Below are 18,803 nucleotides of genomic sequence, written 5' to 3' on the forward strand. Positions count from 1 at the left end.
ATTCTAACTTCACTGGGAATTGACTAGTTGTTCTAGGTAAGTGATTCCAGGCACCCGTCTTATGACTGTTTTTAATTCAGAGCTTCCATGCTCTTTTTTATTTAACAAACTCTAAAAATGCTATCCTCTGTCTCGACTTTCATTGAGTGCATGTTCTAACAGGCTGGCTAGAGCTACAAAAAAAGTGATTGTTGTCTTAAGAAGACATATCAAATACCATGATTGTATTTTCCTACTCTAACAAACATTTATAAGAAATAAGGTGAATTTATTTTGGGGTTTGAGACAGTCATGAGGACTGTATCACTGAAGCCTCTCTCTGCTTTTTGTGAATAATAATAGAATGGTGATTTTTGTATATGCTGTAGACATTACTATGTAGAATGTTAAGAGGTCCAACAGAACAGAGCTGATAATAATTTCACCTATGTTTTCTTACTAATGAAGGAGAATAGTTGAGTAGATAATACAAATGGCGGGTATTAAAAATAACCTGTATTTGGCTTTGGAATATATTGTGCAACTTTTCAAAGCCAAATTTTCATTCCTTGTCTTTTTTTTCCCTATTGTTGGCTAGTAATCACGTCTGTGCTCCTAATGAGAGAGTGAAGTATATAGCAACTGGCAGAGAGAAAAGGCCACAGAATCTAGAGGGACTGCAGAAAGTTCCCTGCAAAAATTCAGAGGGAAGACAGTTGTTGGAAGTTTGGATTATTGCACGTTTGTAGATAATTAAGAAGAAAACATTGACAGCACATGGACAGATTGTTGACTGTGTGAGGCATCTTAATTTTTTCTGTTGATAATAATCCCATTCTGAATACAAAATATGACTGATTCAATCTCTGCAGGAAAGGATTCTAGCGTGAGTCCTCTGTGACTAGAAAGAAGCACATATGTAAAGTGCTGAGGACAAAACCACGTGATGGGTGAAAAGAGGTAGCATAACGTGCTTTACCAAACGGTTCTTTCTCGTTCTCTCCCCACGGTCTTCGGTCATGTAGAAGAGGCTGACGGACCTGGAGATACTCGCACTGCTGATTGCTGCCTTAAGCCATGATCTGGATCACCGCGGTGTCAATAACTCATACATACAGCGGTAAGCCATTTGCCCCAGTGGCAGAAGAGGGTGTTTCTTTCAGATTGTAGGGCTGTCTTGTTAAAAGTAGAAGCCACAGCAAATTCTAATGGTACGAAATTTCAGTTGGTCAGGGTCCCATAACATACTCTGGTTTTATTTAAGGGAAATGGAGAGAATAATGCAAGTCCAACATCACATCGGGAACATCTCTGGCCTGAAGTTCGAAAAGTATTTACATTGAGAATCTTATTTCATTGGATAATTACCAGGAGTTTTGCTTTAGTTTATGAACACCAGGCTTAAGAGCTTCATTGGAAAACTATTAAGACTAGTACATCAAAGGTAGAATTTCACCCTGGAATAAAAGATAGCACTTAAAAAGTGCTTAGCTCGATCCTACGTATTAGTCAGTGCCATCCATAAAGAGGCTTTTGGTCTTAGTGAAGGCAGTAGACCACAGGACTGGCAAACTTGGGCTCTGAGTTCAGACCCGGATTCGAGTCCTCCCCCTCGCCACAGAGTCCCTGTGTGATCGTGAGCAGGGCTGCTCACCTCTGTGAAATCAAGATAATAGCATTCCTACTCACAGGGTGGACATAAGTTTTTTAAGACATAATGCACCTCACTACCGGGTAGAATGCCTGGTACAGTTTTAAGTGTTAAAATGAATCTTAGCTTCAGGTGCTGGTGATAGTCCTGTCGTCATCAGAAGCCTGCTTTGGGACTGCTTTTGAGAGTATAAGATGCTAATTCTTCAGACAAGGTGTTCAGGCTCACCTGTGGACCGTGCTCACGTAACGTTTGCAATGGCAAACGCGATTCTAACGGTGATCATCAGAATTATGACATCATAAATGCTATCATGACACTTATTTTCTTGGAGCAAATTAGTTGAAAGCATACATTTCTTGGTGAAAATTCCTTATTACTGAACATTTTTAAAAGTATGCAAGTGATTCAGCTAATGCATGTATCTCCCTAGGAAATTCCAGATATCTGATATCTTGAGAGAACTTCAGGAAGCTCTCTAATCACATCCCCTTTATCTAAATACAGTAAGTGGAAAATTGATGTCAAAAGAATTGTAGCAATGTAGCAACCACGCCCTCTTCCGACCACTGATGGGAAAGGACAGCACGCTCTGGCCTGGCTGTCGGAGGCGAGCTGTTCCCTCTCTAAAATCTGACGTTCTGGAGAACTGACTGCGTGATGCGCCCTTTGCCCTCGGCGCTCTGCAAGGTACTGTGGTCCTGAGTCTCACATCAGCGCGGGAGCAGTGATGCGAAGAGACGTGTGGCGGGGAGTCGAGAGCAGGCTGGGGGCCAGTCAGCGGGGCGGCCTTCTCTTCCCTCAGCCCTGAGCGTCGTGTCATCAGGGTATGGACTGTTACTGTATGGCTGGCCATACTGCCGCACTTCAGAGTGAAGAAAAGGACTCAGCTATTTTTTCCCTTTGTTTATTTAAAAATAATCACCCAGGAAAAAACATCTGGAGAAACGTCATCTTCTCTTCAAAAAAAAAAAAGTCCTGGGAAAAAGACTGCAGGATCTTACTTCCACATATACCACAAAGTAGACTTGCGCCAAGTAATAACAACTTTCAAAAATAAATTAAAGGAGCTTCAGAGATACTTATTTTTTCCTACATCCCTGTGGTTTGAGTAGAGGAAGCCAAGAATGTCCCAGGGATGTTTCTCTTTTTCTTCTTGGTGATAAACAAGTGGTATCTCAAGGAGGATTTTCTTAACCAGGGGCCTCTTGGGAGACTAAGAGCGTCAGAAACATTTCCATATAAAGAACTGACTTCTAGAAAGGTGTACTGTGTCCAGACCTTTACCAAATAAAAGGCAGCACAGAAATAAAAGTCAATGCATCAAAAACGAGAAAAAGCCCTCATGAAGTAGCAAAGTCAGAAGCAGAACTGCCGTCATTCGTTCTTCTTGAAGATCTCATCAGAACATCCGAAGTAAGAGAGCCCTTGTTTAGGAAGCGGTTTTGATTCTTGATCGGACTCTCTGGTTCCTTCCTGGCTCAGGAAGACTGCCTTTATGAGGAGCACTATGAGGATGCCAGTGAAATACCTGGGGGGAGAGTTCACTGCCTGCGCCTTCCTCCCCCACATGGCTGGATGGTGGGAAGAGTGGGTTCAGATGGATACTAAACACAGACAGTCACAGGAGCGAGTGGCTGAAGAACAGACATCTGCCTATGCAGAGAAATTTTCCCCCATTAGGCCTGTAGTCCATATAGGAGGACTGTGGTAGATGCATTTACTTGGTTAGATTCAGGATTTGTGTTTTATAAATGTAAATTTAGTGAAATTATCCTACATTTTAGGCAGATAGATAATGTGCAGTTACTGGGGCCTGTACTTTGTTAGGGAGAGAGCTATAAACACGTAAAATTTCCTGTTCTCCAGGAATTTTTATTGTCTCCTCAAACAGTGGTGATTAATGTCAAAGTATCTGGTAAGTCCTGTGTTCTTTAACAACATGGGCTGGAAGTGTTCGATAGAGAAGGAGATGGGTCATGATCAGTGTAGCCCATCTTTATTGTTAAGGGAAGAAGTCGGAGTTAAACCAGATCTTTGAAGTGAGTAAGATTTGGAGAGGAGAGAACATGAAGATACTCCAGAAATACCATGAAGTGGACATTTTCATTGGCACAGCAGTGATGGCTAGCCTGACTAGTCAGAATGAAAAGCAAAAGGATGAACAAGCAGAAGTTAGAAGACCCTCTTGAGGGAGGGCTAGAAAACCAGGCTGTGTATTTTATTTGGTGTGGTGACCACTGAGTGGTTAATGGCATTGCTTAAGAAGAAAGGATCTGAAAGTATAGTACAAGGTATACAGGTAATAATTAGAGCCACAGAGGCCAGCCAGAAAGCTGTTAGGGGAAGCCAGGTGTATGTGAACATCACATATTAGCTCGAGGAAGGAAGAAAACTGTTCAAATCTAATGTTGAACAGTTAGTTATATGCAAGAAAGAAGGGGGAAATCATAACGCTGGGTCCAAGAAATGAGCAACAGTGGTGCCACTGATGAGAGTGAGAGAGCTGGGAGGTGTGTCTGCATGCTGGGTCCTTGGGGGGAGCACTGAGGGGAGAGGAGCCCAACAATGAGGAGGATAACACAGGATGGTGGTTAGAAGAGGTAGGGTGACCAAGTGAGGTCTGTTTTTTTGGTTTTTTTTTTTTTTTTTTTTCAAAATCAGAGATTCAGCCAAACCAGAATGAAAGAATTTCCTGGTAACCACAGTCTGATCACGTGTGTGTGTCCTGGAAGAACTCGCCCTGCACCGTGGTCCCCGCTGCTCTGTAACAGAGGAGCAACAGGGAGCTGGGTCATGAATGGGCCGGTGGTCACAGAGGGTCAGCAGGATCTCAGAGACTTCAGAGGGCAGCAGCGGCGGCACAGGAATCATAGTCCATGCAGTTCAAACTGAGTAGAGTACTTGAGCCAGGAATGAGGTCATCCTTGGTAACGCTGGAGAGCCTGAGACTGGAGGTCTGGATATGAAGAATGTGCAAGTTCAGTTAGTCTTAATGTCAGTAGCTAATAATAATAGTAATAACAATAATGGAAGTTAACCCTCAACATAGTCATAGCTTTTAGCCTTGTGGCATTTGGAACTCTTTCTAGCACTTTATATACGTGAGTTCAGTTGGTCCTTAGAACGGCCTGAGTGCACATCCAAATCCTGACTCCTCTCACTGTGTGTCTTTGAGCCATGTCATTTAAACTTCCTGTGTCTCCTTCTCTGTATAGTAGAATAATGACAGAAGAATACCTGTCTCACAGGGTTTCCTACAAGGACTAAGAAGTATAAACAGATGCAAAGTGCTTGGAACAGTACTTGGCACAGATTATCCGCTCAGCAAGTTTTAGCTATTTTCACAGGCGCGTACTATTAACGACAGACAAGAGCTCAAGATCTTGCTCTGTCCCAGAGAGGGACAGGGACTAGCAGAGACTGCCTGGTAGCAGCTCGATGCTGTGGAACAAAGAAGGGAGTCTCCTGTTGTGAAAAAAAGACAATCGGCAGAATCAAGGAGGTCAGAGAACTGGAGTCACAAGGTGAAATGATCATCAATTTGAGTATCTGTGATCACAGAGAACGGGAACATAAAATAAGCCCTGACTGGCAGGTGATCACGATGATTTGCAGAGAAATTGTGAAGTTGAGAAGTAAATGGGTTGGCATGGGTTACAAAGAGTAGCTAAGAGATTTGAGCCCAGAGCAATATATGTGGATGAGAAGCCAGATTAAAGGACGGCTGTTAGAGCCAGTGGAGAGGAATACTGTGCTGGGGCGGCTGTGTTTTCTCCCAGCACTTCCATTTCCTCCTGGTTTCTGAGGCACTGGTCTGATTTCTGCCCCAGTGTCCTCACGCCGCTCAGAGGTGGAGCAGCAGCAGCAGAACAGGAGGAGAGGCAGGGGGGTGTGCTCAGCCACGACTGCTCACTAGCAGCGGCGGGGGACAGCCCTGCAGCAAGAGTGGCTTAAAGTGTCCTTGTGACATGACCTCGAAGAAGGAGGCGATGGAGCCTCGTGTTTCAGAGTGAGAGAGTGACAGGACGGAGGATACACTGGTTTCCACGAATATCTTTGCAAAGACAGAATTGGGGGCACTTGTCACCCTGTCATTGATTCATAAATCCAGAGTTTTACAACATAAGTAAAGGTAAACCATGTGAGTAAACACCTAAAAATGTAAGTAAATTTGCATTTGTTTATCTCACAAGCCAAGAATCTTCTCTAATGTGAAACAGTCCTTTCTGCATGGTGTAAAAACGCAATATGCATTCTCAATTTTAAACACGTTTCCACTGTAGCTGCCTTGTTGTGTTTCTAGTGTGGCAGCTAGGTCGGTGAGGAGATGCTGTGTGTACAGTGCTGCAGGTCATGAGCCAGAGTCACGCGGTGAAGAGGATGCGTGTGAACCCCGGCTCTGCCATTTGTGTTGACCTTGAACAAGTTAGATGATCTCTCTGAACTTTAGGTTGTCTAAAAACACAATTGCTAAAATGCTGTTGCGACATCTCAGGCTGGGTCACCCTGGAGCAGAGCCTGGGACAGAAGCCGGCGTGCATACAGCTCAGGGGTGCATGTGACCCCAGGGGGTGGAAATGGAGAGGAGAGGAGGCCAGGAGGAGGACGAGGGAGCCAGATGTCTGCGCACACGGCACCCGGTGGTCAGTGCGGCCAGGAGCCTGTGAGCGGTCCAGGGCAGGAGACGCAGAGCCGTCTGCAGAAGGACGGAGACGAACGGGGAGGGGCGGCTCTCCACCCGCGCCGTAGCCCGCGGGCACAGCTGACCTGTGCAGGCCCTTCCTCCTCACCCTCACCCTCCCGGCTGAGCGGCCTGAGTGCAGAGTGCTCCTGTGGGCAGAGATGAGGCGTCCCCGCGGGGCTGGCACAGGGTGCCTCCTCACGGGCTCCTCACGCTGTGTGTCACAGCAGGCCTGGCGCTGGACGCGACGACAGCGGCTGCCGTATGGGGGGCCTGAGGATTTGACATGGTGAGCTAAAGCGTCCTATACGAGAGTAACGCCAAAACGAAATCAACTGCTTAGCACAGGGCTGGACACGTTATAGCAGAGAGTACTTGTTATCACTGGGGAAAAGGAATCTACCAAACTGGAAAGGAATACAATCTAACAGGTAACAGACTTACAAACAACCAGCAGAGTGAAACAGATGCTGACACTGGATGTGCTGAAGTCTCTTATATAAAGGAAGATATCAGGTATCTAGAAGCTTCTCCTTTCCTAAGTGAAGGGCAGGAGGAAGGCCGCAGTAGTTTTCCAGAAGTGTAGACACATGGCACTAGCAGGTCTGGTCCGAGTGAAGAGAACACTGTTGCCACAGCAGAGACCGCAGAGTCCAGGCAGGATGTGGAGGGGATCACGGGTCTGTTTCTGCTGGGGCCTCTGTAAGCCCAGGCCATCTCCCTGGAGACTGCTCGCACCGCTCAGATTTCCAAGCATGCTGATGTGACCCGAGTCTCTCCAGTCCAGACATTTATACCCACGTGGTTGGACTACAGCCGCCTTAAAATCAATACATCGAGCGCTCATCTAGCCAGCTTCCCTTGTTCACCCCATCGTCTTCTCCCTGTTTCCCTGTGTCAATAAATGACAATGCAGGAACAGCCTCTCTGCTTTCCCCCTTCATCTGTCTCATCACCACTAGTTCCCAACACCGGGACTCACTGCCGGCTCCTGACTCGTCTACCTCCTTAAACAACTCTCTCTATTTGGGATTCTACCAAGCCCAGTAGAATCCCCAGTTCTCCCAGATCCACTCTAATCCAGGCTCTCTCTTACCTGGCTACTAGAACAGTTTCCCACTAGGCCCCTAACTGAATCCCAGTAGTCTCCATGCATCTCCAGAATGGTTCCAGCGAATTTTCCTTACAGATCTGCTTGTTTTAGTTCATCCCATTGTCTTCCCATTGCCCAGTGATCAGCACAGGATCTGACTCATGGCACAACTTACTAGATATGAAAGGAGCACAGAAGGCAAGGCCGGAGTTACTGTGGGAGCAAGGTCACAACAGCGACGAGACGTGGCGGCCTGGGAGTCAGCAGCGTTGCTGGTGGTATGAGGAGGAGATGAGATTCCCCGTTCTCCTACCTCTATTTCCGGCTTACTGTTTTTGTTTTCCCTTAAGCTGCTCTCACGCTTAGCTCATTTTCTCCTGGGTCACCTCTCCTCAGTCTTGGGTAGCGTCCCTATCTTCAACAAATGAAATACAAAGTAAAATAATGATTCATACAGCAGTATGAAGGAATGACCAGTCAGGTGCATTATCTAAGGCTTGTATGGTGCTTTACAGTTCATAAACCCCTGTCCTCTAAATCTAAGGAACAGACTTTCAGGAACTGTAACTTTTTCTGTTGTTTTGAAAGAATCAATAGTGGAAATGGTGCTTTCTATTCCCATGCGAAGGGCCATGAGGACTAGGAGATGGAGGACTCTGCTTATGAGCTTCAGAACTTGATTTGTGACTGTTACACATAGCGAACTGACTGTGATATTCCCTCCTCACCGCTTCACTTCACAGGGGCTTCCCAGGTGGCGCTAGTGGGAAAGAACCCGCCTGCCAGTGCAGGAGTGTAAGACCCCTGGGTCGGGAAGATCCCAAATGGCAACCCACTCCAGTGCTCTTGCCTGGGGAATCCCATGGACAGAGGACCCTGGCGGGCTACAGTCCATGGGGTCACAAAGAGTCGGACACGACTGAAGTGACTTAGCACGCACACACCACTTTACTTGGCCAGATGGTCTCTACCGTCCTCCCTGAGTTCAGCACCAAGTCCTGCACTGCAACAAGCGGCACCCACAGGGGCTTTTTCCGACTTAGCTGTCTCCTTCCTGCCTCCGGTGGGGCAGACATGCACCCACTGTTCCCCTTTCCCTTGCTTCTCACCACCCACAGCTCTCACAGGCACGTGCACAGAGACGCTGACCTTCAGCCTTATTTCAGAACAAATACTTACATGGAAATTGGTATTTCAGATTTTCAAGCAACTGCACTTTTGAAATTGTAAAGTATTGTTGGTACAGCTGTTTCAGAGTTGTTTTTTTCCCATGTGTAGAGAGAGTAATCCTTTGTTCTTATTCCGTCTACTATTATTATTTTCATAGTAAAACCAATGAAATTGTTCGTACTTTGAACGGGGAGCAGTTAACATTGATATTTGAAAACCATTTGACTCTTGACATGTATTTCCCAGAGATGACCTCACTCTTTCCAGCAGGAGAGACAATTGTTGGATTAATTTTTATGAAGCAGCCTCTTTTTCAGTTAACCAGTAACAAGAAGAAATTGATAACTGGTATGCTGGGGAAACTGGCCATATTTTAAACTTTGTTTCTCTTTCTTCTGCCATGTTTCAGAAGTGAACACCCACTGGCTCAGCTCTACTGCCATTCAATCATGGAGCATCACCATTTTGATCAGTGCCTGATGATCCTTAATAGTCCTGTAAGTCCCTGATTTATGGTTGTGGACTTTCAAAGGGGAGTGTATAAATTCAGTTTTATTTTTAGTTTTGGATTTATTCCCAGCATCATAAATTCTTGAGCACACTTTATTCCTTTTTGGGTAAGAAAGGCAAAGCCAAAACAATTTGAGATCTCCACAGCCTTACTTCTCTAGAAACCAAAACTGTCTTAATGTTGCCTGATAAGGGAAAACTGGTTACTTACCTCAGTTTGGTTATTGCAAATTAGAAACAAACAAAACTGGTATTTTATGGCTCTCTGTTAGTTCTGTTTTTGTTTTTGCCAAATGATGTGGTTTATACTGCTCTCAAATGTCTTTCACAGGCAATACCTTTTCCTCTTTTTATTGAAACTTCTAACCACTAATCAACATTTCTGTTAAGGAATAAAGTTATTCAATACTGGCTAAATGAATATCATTGTAAGAAAGCATGTGATATGCTATGCCAGGCATATTTATGTTAAGGAAAATATTAAAATGGAATATACATTTTAATGATATACACCAAAATTTTCACAATGGCTGTTTCTGTCTACTTAAATTATTAGCTTTTTTATTTTCTGATTCGGATTTGTTCATCATTCGCATTATCCATTGTATAGACATATTACCTTTATAATGAGAAAAAAAAAGAAAGTTGTAGACTCTTATGTTGAAAAAACACAACACGTGGTACATCATTTTAAAGCAATTTTGTCTCCATCTCTTTACATTTGCCCGCTGGGTTCGTTCTTCCCTGAGCCCTAGAAAACTTAAGAGGCTTATGACTTTTGTGGTGACTCTTTTTAAGTAAAAGCTTTCTAGTTACTGCTTTGCATCACAAAATACAGCATAGTTTTCAAGTTAGAAACCAGAATGTCCAGTCCTGTGGGATAGTACAGATTCTGGACCTGATTTAAAGCTTCAGGTTCTCTTTTTCTGCCCCGGCTGGCCTCTTTCGTCCCTCCTTAGGCTTCTTTTGACTCCTTCCTCACCCCAAGTCCCCACATCCTGGAGAACAGGAAAGAAGAGCGCCCAGAACACTCAGCAGATTGGTGCTCTTACGCCTATCCCCCTCTCTGCGCCTCATAGGTGTCTAAAACAAGTTCTTTTCTTATGAGTAAGTCCATGATCGTGCCCATGCACCCTAACTGTGGGCTTTTCCACTGTTGTCCCCCGTAATATGCGTAGTCACCTCTCTCCAGTGTATTGCCTGACCTCCTCCTCAGCTCCTGGAACTCTGAGTAGTGACTTTCCTCTCCTTTCTGCTGAGGTTCCTTGGCCCTCCTTGTGGTCCTCTTGAAAAGGACAGGACTTAAAGAGGCCTAATGCATCCAAAACTCAGAAGAGGCAGGCCATCCTGAATGGAAGCAACCTCTCCCTCCTGTTCAATCAGAGGGTCTGGCCAGCCTGGGTCTTGCCTTTTCAGTTTTCCAGACAGGAATCAGACACGCGTGCACTGTAGTCCCCACCCACCCACCCAACTCCAGGAGACACACAGTGACTGCAGGCTGCTCTCTCTTACTTGAGGGAGGAGGGATGCAGTCCTGCCTCTCAGTGTGGGTGAAGGGCTAAGAGTTATGTGGCCAGTTCTGGCACCTCCTTGGAAATTCTGCACGTGCTCTAGTGCAGACTGTCTGCTACAGATGTGACTTTTAATGAAAATTAGTATGTGAGTGGGAGGTAGGGGGATGATGTCGCTAAAATGTACAAATTGTACTGTTTCATGCACAAGTTCTCTTGGGTTAGGTGTCAGAATTATGGGAGCTGAATTTCAGCCTTCAGCAAGAAAGGAAGAAACGCTCTGCTTCGCTCCTGCCCGTGCGGCCCTTTCCGTTGTTATAGGAGTACTGGAAGTGGGCACTTGGCCCCAGAGGCACGCCCTCGCCCTGGACCGCGCTGGGCCGTGGGGGCTGGGGGGGGGGGTGCTGCGCATCCCCCAGTGCCTCCCGCAATACAGCCCCACTGTCTCCGCGGGCCAGTTCTATCTGCACTGCCCCGGGCCTCCATAAACCAGCATTTCCATTCCACTGTTTCTGTGCTGCGTTAATGTCCTCAGAGGCAGCTGCCAGACTTGTGAGCCTGGCCTGTCCAAGTTACCTTCAGATGTCCTAATTCTTGGTTTGTTTTTCGCTCTGGTTTAAAAGTTGCATATGCTTTGAGTGGTCTCCCCCAGTACTGTTTTTCCCATACACCGTGTTATTTTTTTAGTGTGTGGTTTTTCTGAACTGAGACTTGTCAGGAATGTCTATGTTGAATTATAGCAGAAACATCTGTACGTTCATTGGAGTTTGCTGTCTTTGCGCTTCAGCTCAAACTTCATTTTTAATATCCTGTTTTAGTTTTGAAGAAAATGTGCTTAACCTTTTTCTTAAAAAGCATATTGTACAGTATTTCTATCACACTGCTCTCTGTTATCAGATGACATAACTTACTATGTAATATATTATAACATAAAAGGAATCTTGCTGTATATATGGCTGGCCTCATTTGATAACACCCATCTCTACATTCTGTCTTTGTAACCACCAATACATAAGAATTTATAGCTTTTGCTCCTGGAAGGGAAAATTAAAGTGTAATACCAAAAGACATTTCTACTTTTTCATTTAACATAGTCTTATATTAAATAAAAGTATCAGAAGCTATCTTCTGAATAGTACTGTTTTGTCCAGAATCTAAAGTGATTTATATTTAAAACTAGTATTTCTTGCATAATAATAGATTATTAATTAGATGTATATCACAATTTTGGCAACTAGTTATCCTCTAACCAATGTCTGACCCCAGCTCAGCAGTTTTCTCTTTTCAGAGCAAATCCTTTGCCTCCACATCCTATTTCTAAGCTTCTGGGTTTTTTCCCTCAGCGCTAAGGTTTAGGGAGCACATCTGACTCAATTTACAGATGTTGTTTTGAGTATAGTCTGAGTAGCCAAAGTATGTTTTACTTAGTTCAAGATCAGTGAGTCACTGTGATTTAAATTACAGGCAAGAAATTTAAAAAATGGTTACATAGCAAAAACTTAAGATAATTTGCACATGGATTAGCCATCTTTGAGATTCTCCTTATAGATGTTTCAAACTCTTCCTTTCTTGAGGAAGCACACGTTGCTCATGCCCGCTACCCATCTATACTGCACATGTTCCTAAGAATAAACACTGTGCCCAATAAGAAGTTAAAAAAATATAAACCTGCACCAGAAATGTTACTGGATTTGTTATAGAAGCCAGAGAAATGATTTTTAAAATAATCATTTACAGTTCTTCATATCTATTAATATAGATTTTGATTTTTCAAAGTTTTACTTGCTGTCAGATTTAGCAGTTAACTTGCCCAAAGGAAAAAGGTATATAGTCATTAACTTTTGGACCTGGACTAAAGCCAAGAAGTACAAGAGTTGGAAAAACATGCTTACTTTGGTCAATGAACCATCATGAAGCTGTGTTTTCCTCAAATGACAAGGTGGTGGGGTGGGTGCATCAAGGGGAAACATGACTTCACGGTATTGACTTATGTAAGTAGGTGTCCTCTGTCTTCCTGAGTTTAGAATGTGTGTAAGAAATGTGACTGCATTTTCAGATTTTGTTTTTAGCAGCAGCGTCTCCAAGTGGAGGGCTTATGATGGTTTTCTTTTTTATAAAGGGCAATCAGATTCTCAGTGGCCTCTCCATTGAAGAATATAAGACCACGCTGAAGATAATCAAGCAAGCTATTTTAGCTACAGACCTAGCACTGTACATAAAGTAAGTTTTAAGAAATATCTTGATAGATAGATTTCGGATGTGTTTGCACAGCTTCCAACTTTAAAAATTGCCATTGGGATATTTTTAGATTATAAGAACCAATGTCCTGGCAAAGCTGTTTATCAGACTATGGAGCAGTTTGTTAAACAAGGAAGCCAGAAAAGTCTGCTTAATGCTAGAAATGACAGAATACAGAATTACTTCTGATGTTTGTCTTTGAAGCTCTGCACAAAGCAGATGACCATCTCAAGGTCATTCTAAGCTTGGCTGGCCAATCTAAAGAATATAATAACGCCCTTTATAAAGGGCACCTGCTTTTCCTTCTGTCCCTCACTCCCCCAACTTCTGACCATTTCACAGTCCCTTAAACTGTTATCTAAGCCCATATGGGCAGGAAAAGGAGCTGAGTGCCAAACAAGTAAATCTTGTTTCTTTTTATTGGATTCTGGCAGAAGAGTATTAATGTAGACCCTTATAATTAATGAACGACTTAAGAATTAAAGCATGCATGAGAGTGTGTCAGTGATGTAGGTGTGTGTTTGCATAACTAAACTTACTTTCTAAAAGAAAGGCACGACGTTGCTGGGTTTGGGCAGCCGTTTGTTTCCCACACAGAGACCAAGCGCTCTGCTGCATGTGTGGGGGTGAAGGCAGAGGGGCAGTCATGCTCACGGGATTTCCTGGGAGCAAGGGCCTCTCCCCAGCTGTACACAGATGCACACTGTGGTTTTAGCCACTCTTGAGAACTAAAAGCAAATAGAACAGACACACAAAGCCTCATACCAGATAGCCACTACTGTACATCTAAAAGTAACTTCTGTCTAGAAGAGTCTGTTTCCTTGGACTTTGGAGCACTTTAAAGTTAATTAGGGTAAGATATATATATATATATATATATAGTAAATTTCAGCTCAAAATGACTACAGGATAAAGACTGTCAAGTTACCAATAATTTGAAAAGTACCTGAAATGACAAAGACTTCCTGACCTTTTCAAGCCACACGGGTCTCCCCTCTGGATCCTTCTGAAACCTCTTGTCATCTTGGTATTCAGTCACAGACAGGCAGTTTTGTTATGCAAGTTTCTCTTATGAGTGTCCCATGACTTTGACTGGTTTAAATGTTATGAAAAGAACTCCTGTCTTGCAGTTTTCCAAGATGCTTATCAATGTTGAGTACACGGAGGTGTTCACTATACAGTGAGCAAACATCAGTTTATACTGGTCTTTCTTTGCTTCAGAAGAACTTCACAGCTTTATACTGACATATATTTTGGTATAGAGTAAAAAATTATGTGAATGAGACGTATGAAATTAAATTGAAACCATAGAGATCTTGCACCATATGCAGAATTTCTTAAATCATTCTCAGCATCAGATTTTTAACTCACATTGTTTCATTTTCTTAAATCATATTCAAGAATTGAGATTTCCATTACTTGTGACCTTAGTTAAAAGTGAGTTAAGATTTAATATTTCAGCCAAAGAATATGGTAGAAGGGAGGAAAGTAAGGTATTCAAGATTTTTAACATGATTCTTATATTGGATTATATATTCTGATATATAAGAATATATGTAACAATATAAGATTCTTATATGAGAAAAACCATTAGAGATTCTTTTCCCTGAAATTTTACTTGATGTGCCTTTGTTGACCAAAAGGATAAGAGCTTAGGGGACTCATCATAACTACCAAAATTTTTCTTTATTTTAAAGGAGACGAGGAGAATTTTTTGAACTTATAAGAAAAAATCAATTCAATTTGGAAGATCCTCATCAAAAGGAGTTGTTTTTGTAAGTAGGATTACTATCCTTAAAGCTGGTTTTTCTATCCAATTTTATTGCAATTATTTGTTACAACGTGATGATCTTAGAGGCTGTCAGAATTCTTACAGATGTTATATAAAGGGCTAAATATAAGTATTTACTTGAAAATAAATGCATTTGCAAATTCAAAAGAATATTCTTTTTGTCCTAGAAGGACCTTTAAATGTGGTGGAGTGTCATACAAGGCTGTAGGGTTCCCTTGTTCACACTCACAGTTCTTTTGACTGGAAGACCTAAAAATAGCATCCTGAAGATTGCTGGAGCAAGAACACGACTGTGAAGTGTTTACTTCTCTTACGTGATGGCAGAGCAGCAGTCAGACCTTCAGTTCAGTTGGCTGCTCCGTTGTGTCCGACTCTTCGTGACCCCATGGACTACATGCCAGGCCTCCCTGTCCATCACCAACTGCCAGAGCTTGCTCAAACTCATGTCCATCGAGTCAGTGATGCCATCCAACCATCTCATGCTGTGTCATCCCCTCCTCCTGCCTTTGATCCCTCCCAGCATCAGGGTCTTTTCCAATGAGTCAGCTCTTCACATCAGGTGGCCAAAGTATTGTAGCTTCAGCTTCAACATCAGTCTTTCCAATGAACACACCCAGGACTGATCACCTTTAGGATGGACTGGTTGGATCTCCTTGCAGTCCAAGGAACGCTCAAGAGTCTTCTCCAACACCACAGTTCAAAAGCATCAATTCTTCGGCGCTCAGCTTTCTTTATAGTCCAACTCTCACATCCATACACTACTGGAAAAAAAACATAGCTTTGACTAAATGGACTTCTGTTGGCAAAGTAATATCTCTGCTTTTTAATATGCTATGTAGGTTTGTCATAGCTTTTCTTTCAAGGAGCAAAAGTCTTTTAATTTCATGGCTGCAGTCACCATCTGCAGTGATTTTGGAGCCCAGGAAAAATAAAGTCTTTCACTGTTTGCATTGTTTCCCCATCTATTTGCCATGAAGTGACAGGACTGGATGCCATGATCTTCATTTTTTGAATGTTGAGTTTTAAGCCAGCTTTTTCACTCTCCTCTTTCATCTTCATCAAGAGGCTCTTTAGTTCCTCTTTGCTTTCTGCCATAAGGGTGGTGTCATCTGTATATCTGAGGTTATTGATATTTCTCCCAGCCATCTTGGTTCCAGCTTGCTTTATCCAGCCCAGCATTTTGCATGATATACTCTGCATATAAGTTAAATAAGTAGGGTTACAATATACAGTCTTCCAACTTTGGAACCAGTCTGTTGTTCCATGTCCCTTTTTAACTGTTGCTTCTGGACCTGCAGGAAGGTGGTCTGGTATTCCCATCTCCTGAAGAATTTTCCAGTTTGTTGTGATCACACAGTCAAAGGCTTTAGCAGAATGCCTTAGTAGTCAATTAAGCAGAAGTAGTTGTTTTTCTGGAACTCTCTTGCTTTTTCTATGATCCAACAGATGTTGGCAATTTGATCTCTGGTTCCTCTGCCTTTTCTAAATCCAGCTTGAACATCTGGACGTTCTTGGTTCACATATTGTTGAAGCCTGGCATGGAGAATTTTGAGCATTACTTTACTAGCATGTGAGATGAGTGCAATTGTGAGGTACTTTGAACATTCTTTGGCATTGTCTTTCTTTGGGATTGGAATGAAAACTGACCTTTTCCAGTCCTGTGGCCACTGCTGAGTTTTCCAAATTTGCTGGCATACTGAGTGCAGTACATTCACAGCATCATCATTTGGGATTTGAAATAGCTCCACTGGAATTCCATCACCTCCACTAGCTTTGTCCATAGTGATGCTTCCTAAGGCCCACTTGACTTCACACTCCAGGATGTCTGTCTTCGGGTGAATGATCACACTGTTGTGGTTATCTGGGTCATTAAGATCCTTTTTGTATAGTTCTTCTGTGTATTCTTGCCACCTCTTCTTAATATCTTCTGCTTCTGTTAGGTCCATACCATTTCTGTCCTTTATCGAGCCCATCTTTGCATGAAATGTTCCCTTGGTATCTCTAATTTTCTTGAAGAGATCTCCAGTCTTTCGAATTCTGTTGTCTTCCTCTATTTCTTTGCATGCATCACTGAGGAAAGCTTTCTTATTTCTCCTTGCTGTTCTTTGGAACCTCTGTATTCAAATGGTGTATCTTTCCTTTTCTCCTTTGCCTTTTGCTTCTTTTCTTCTCTCAGCTATCTGTAAGGCCTCCTCAGACAGCCATTTTGCCTTTTGCATTTCTTTTTCTTGGGGATGGTTTGGATCACTGCCTCCTGGACAGTGTTACGAACCTCCGTCCATAGTTCTTCAGGCCCTCTCTCAGATCTAATCCCTTGAGTCTGTTTGTTACCTCTGCTATATAATGAATGGTGAGGGATTTGATGTAGGTCATACGTGAATGGTCTAATGGTTTTCCCTACTTTCTTCAATTTAAATCTGAATTTTGCAACAAGGAGTTCATGATCTGAGCCACAGTCAGCTCCTGGTCTTGTTTTTGCTGACTGTATAGAGCTGCTTCATCTTGGGCTGCAAAGAATAGAATCAGTCTGACTTTGTCATTGACCATCTGGTGATGTCCATGGGTACAGCTGTCTCGTGTTGCTGAAAGAGGGTGTTTGCTATGACCAGTACATTCTCTTGGGAAAACTCGGTTAGCCTTTGCCCTGCTTCATTTTGTCCTCTAATGCCAAACCTGCCTGGTACCCCAGATATCCCCTGACTTCCTACTTTTACATTCCAGTCCCCTATGATGAAAAGGACATCTCTTTTTGGTGTTAGTTGTAGAGTCAGAGCTTCCGGGTTCTGTTTTTCTCACCTGTTTTCCCTTTCCCTCCCTCCCATCCTTTGCTATTACTGTCACTGCCTTTTCCATGACAAGAACTAGACCAATAAAAAAGAACCAAGCGTGAATAATAAAGACAGAAGTAGTAACAAGACTGAGGATAGTGCTCTATTACAGTTTTATAACTAACATCTCTGTAGATAGACAGGTATCACTTCACATGCAAACAAACATACAAATGTCCAGCTGTCTGTTCATACGAGTGTCATGCTTCATGTAAGAGACTCAACATGCTTTTAGAGCAGTGCCTTGGAAACGCACACACACTGCTGCAATCTGTGGCCAGTCTTTCCCGGTGACAAAAATGGAATCCAACCTCAGTTCCAAGTCTGTGCCACCGCTTTCACTGCTGTGCTCACCTAACTTCTAGCCTCTTGCAGAGAAGCACTCAGTACACCTAGCACTCAGGCTGCCTCTTCCACTCTTCACTGTCCAGATTGCACTTAAGCTTATCCAGACACTGCATGGTCTTCTTTGGGGGAGACAGGTTGCATTGGCAAGCATTATTGAAATCCTTCATGATTAAACATTTCTCTGGTGTACTCATTACCTGAGATAAGAGTTGGTATAAGACAGTCTGAGGCCAAAAACCCTTTTCTTTGTGGCCTAATATGGTTAGGGAAGATGTACTTTTATTTAGATTGTCCCTAGAGGTACAAGTGACGCAGTCCTTTACCTTGAGTGTTTCTGTATGTGACAGTGATGACCTTTTTGCCTGTGTCCTCAAACAGATTGAAAGAATTCGATGGCAGGTATTTAGACCTGACATGGAAAGTCACTACACCAAAGAGAAACCATTTTCATGCAGTAGTCACAGTACTGAGGTCTAGAGCACCTCGTCACAGCTTCCGGAGTCCAACATGATTTACAACTTCTCTAACAAGAGAAGGAGTAAAGAGCACCATATCCTTTCATTTCCCTCTTCTCTCCAGCAGGTACTGTTCAATAATTTAAAGACTTTTCACATAGGAGCCACGACGTGTGCTGAGTGAACTAGGATGACCCATCACAGTTCTTGTCATGGGGGTTTTATCAATAGGATAGCTGATGATGTTTCACAGATAATTATTAGTAATCAGTGTGTTTTCACCATACTGTCACTGAGAATGGAAGGCCAAAGTGAAAAAAAAGTAATAGCAGGCACGTTTTTGCTCAGAGGTTAGTAATTTCTCTCCTTCTGCTAATCTGGAGATACAACAAGGCAGTTTGAGGGCAAATTCCAGTGGTTCACTGGGTAACCAAAACAACTGACGCTGTGATACCATTGTATCAGTTCTGCTTCTATATAAATTCTATTTCTGTTTCTTTAGTCTTTGTAAACTGCCATCTCTGTAGTTTATGGGGTTTTAATT

General features: G+C 43.0%; 1 protein-coding gene across 3 annotated transcripts in view; it reads left to right on the forward strand.

Annotated features, from left to right (window-relative positions):
- The window catches only part of PDE5A (phosphodiesterase 5A), a 146,735-nt gene that overhangs the window by 114,668 nt on the left and 13,264 nt on the right, over window positions 1-18,803 (forward strand). For all 3 annotated transcript variants that reach the window (XM_018049176.1, XM_018049177.1, XM_013964453.2), the window contains exons 14-17: window positions 1,005-1,099; window positions 8,987-9,074; window positions 12,718-12,818; window positions 14,534-14,611. In XM_018049176.1, coding sequence (XP_017904665.1) covers window positions 1,005-1,099; window positions 8,987-9,074; window positions 12,718-12,818; window positions 14,534-14,611 — 362 coding nt within the window. The remainder of the gene's footprint in view (window positions 1-1,004; window positions 1,100-8,986; window positions 9,075-12,717; window positions 12,819-14,533; window positions 14,612-18,803) is intronic.

Source organism: Capra hircus, chromosome 6 (assembly GCF_001704415.2).
Source record: "Capra hircus breed San Clemente chromosome 6, ASM170441v1, whole genome shotgun sequence".
Classification (NCBI taxonomy): domain Eukaryota; kingdom Metazoa; phylum Chordata; class Mammalia; order Artiodactyla; family Bovidae; genus Capra; species Capra hircus.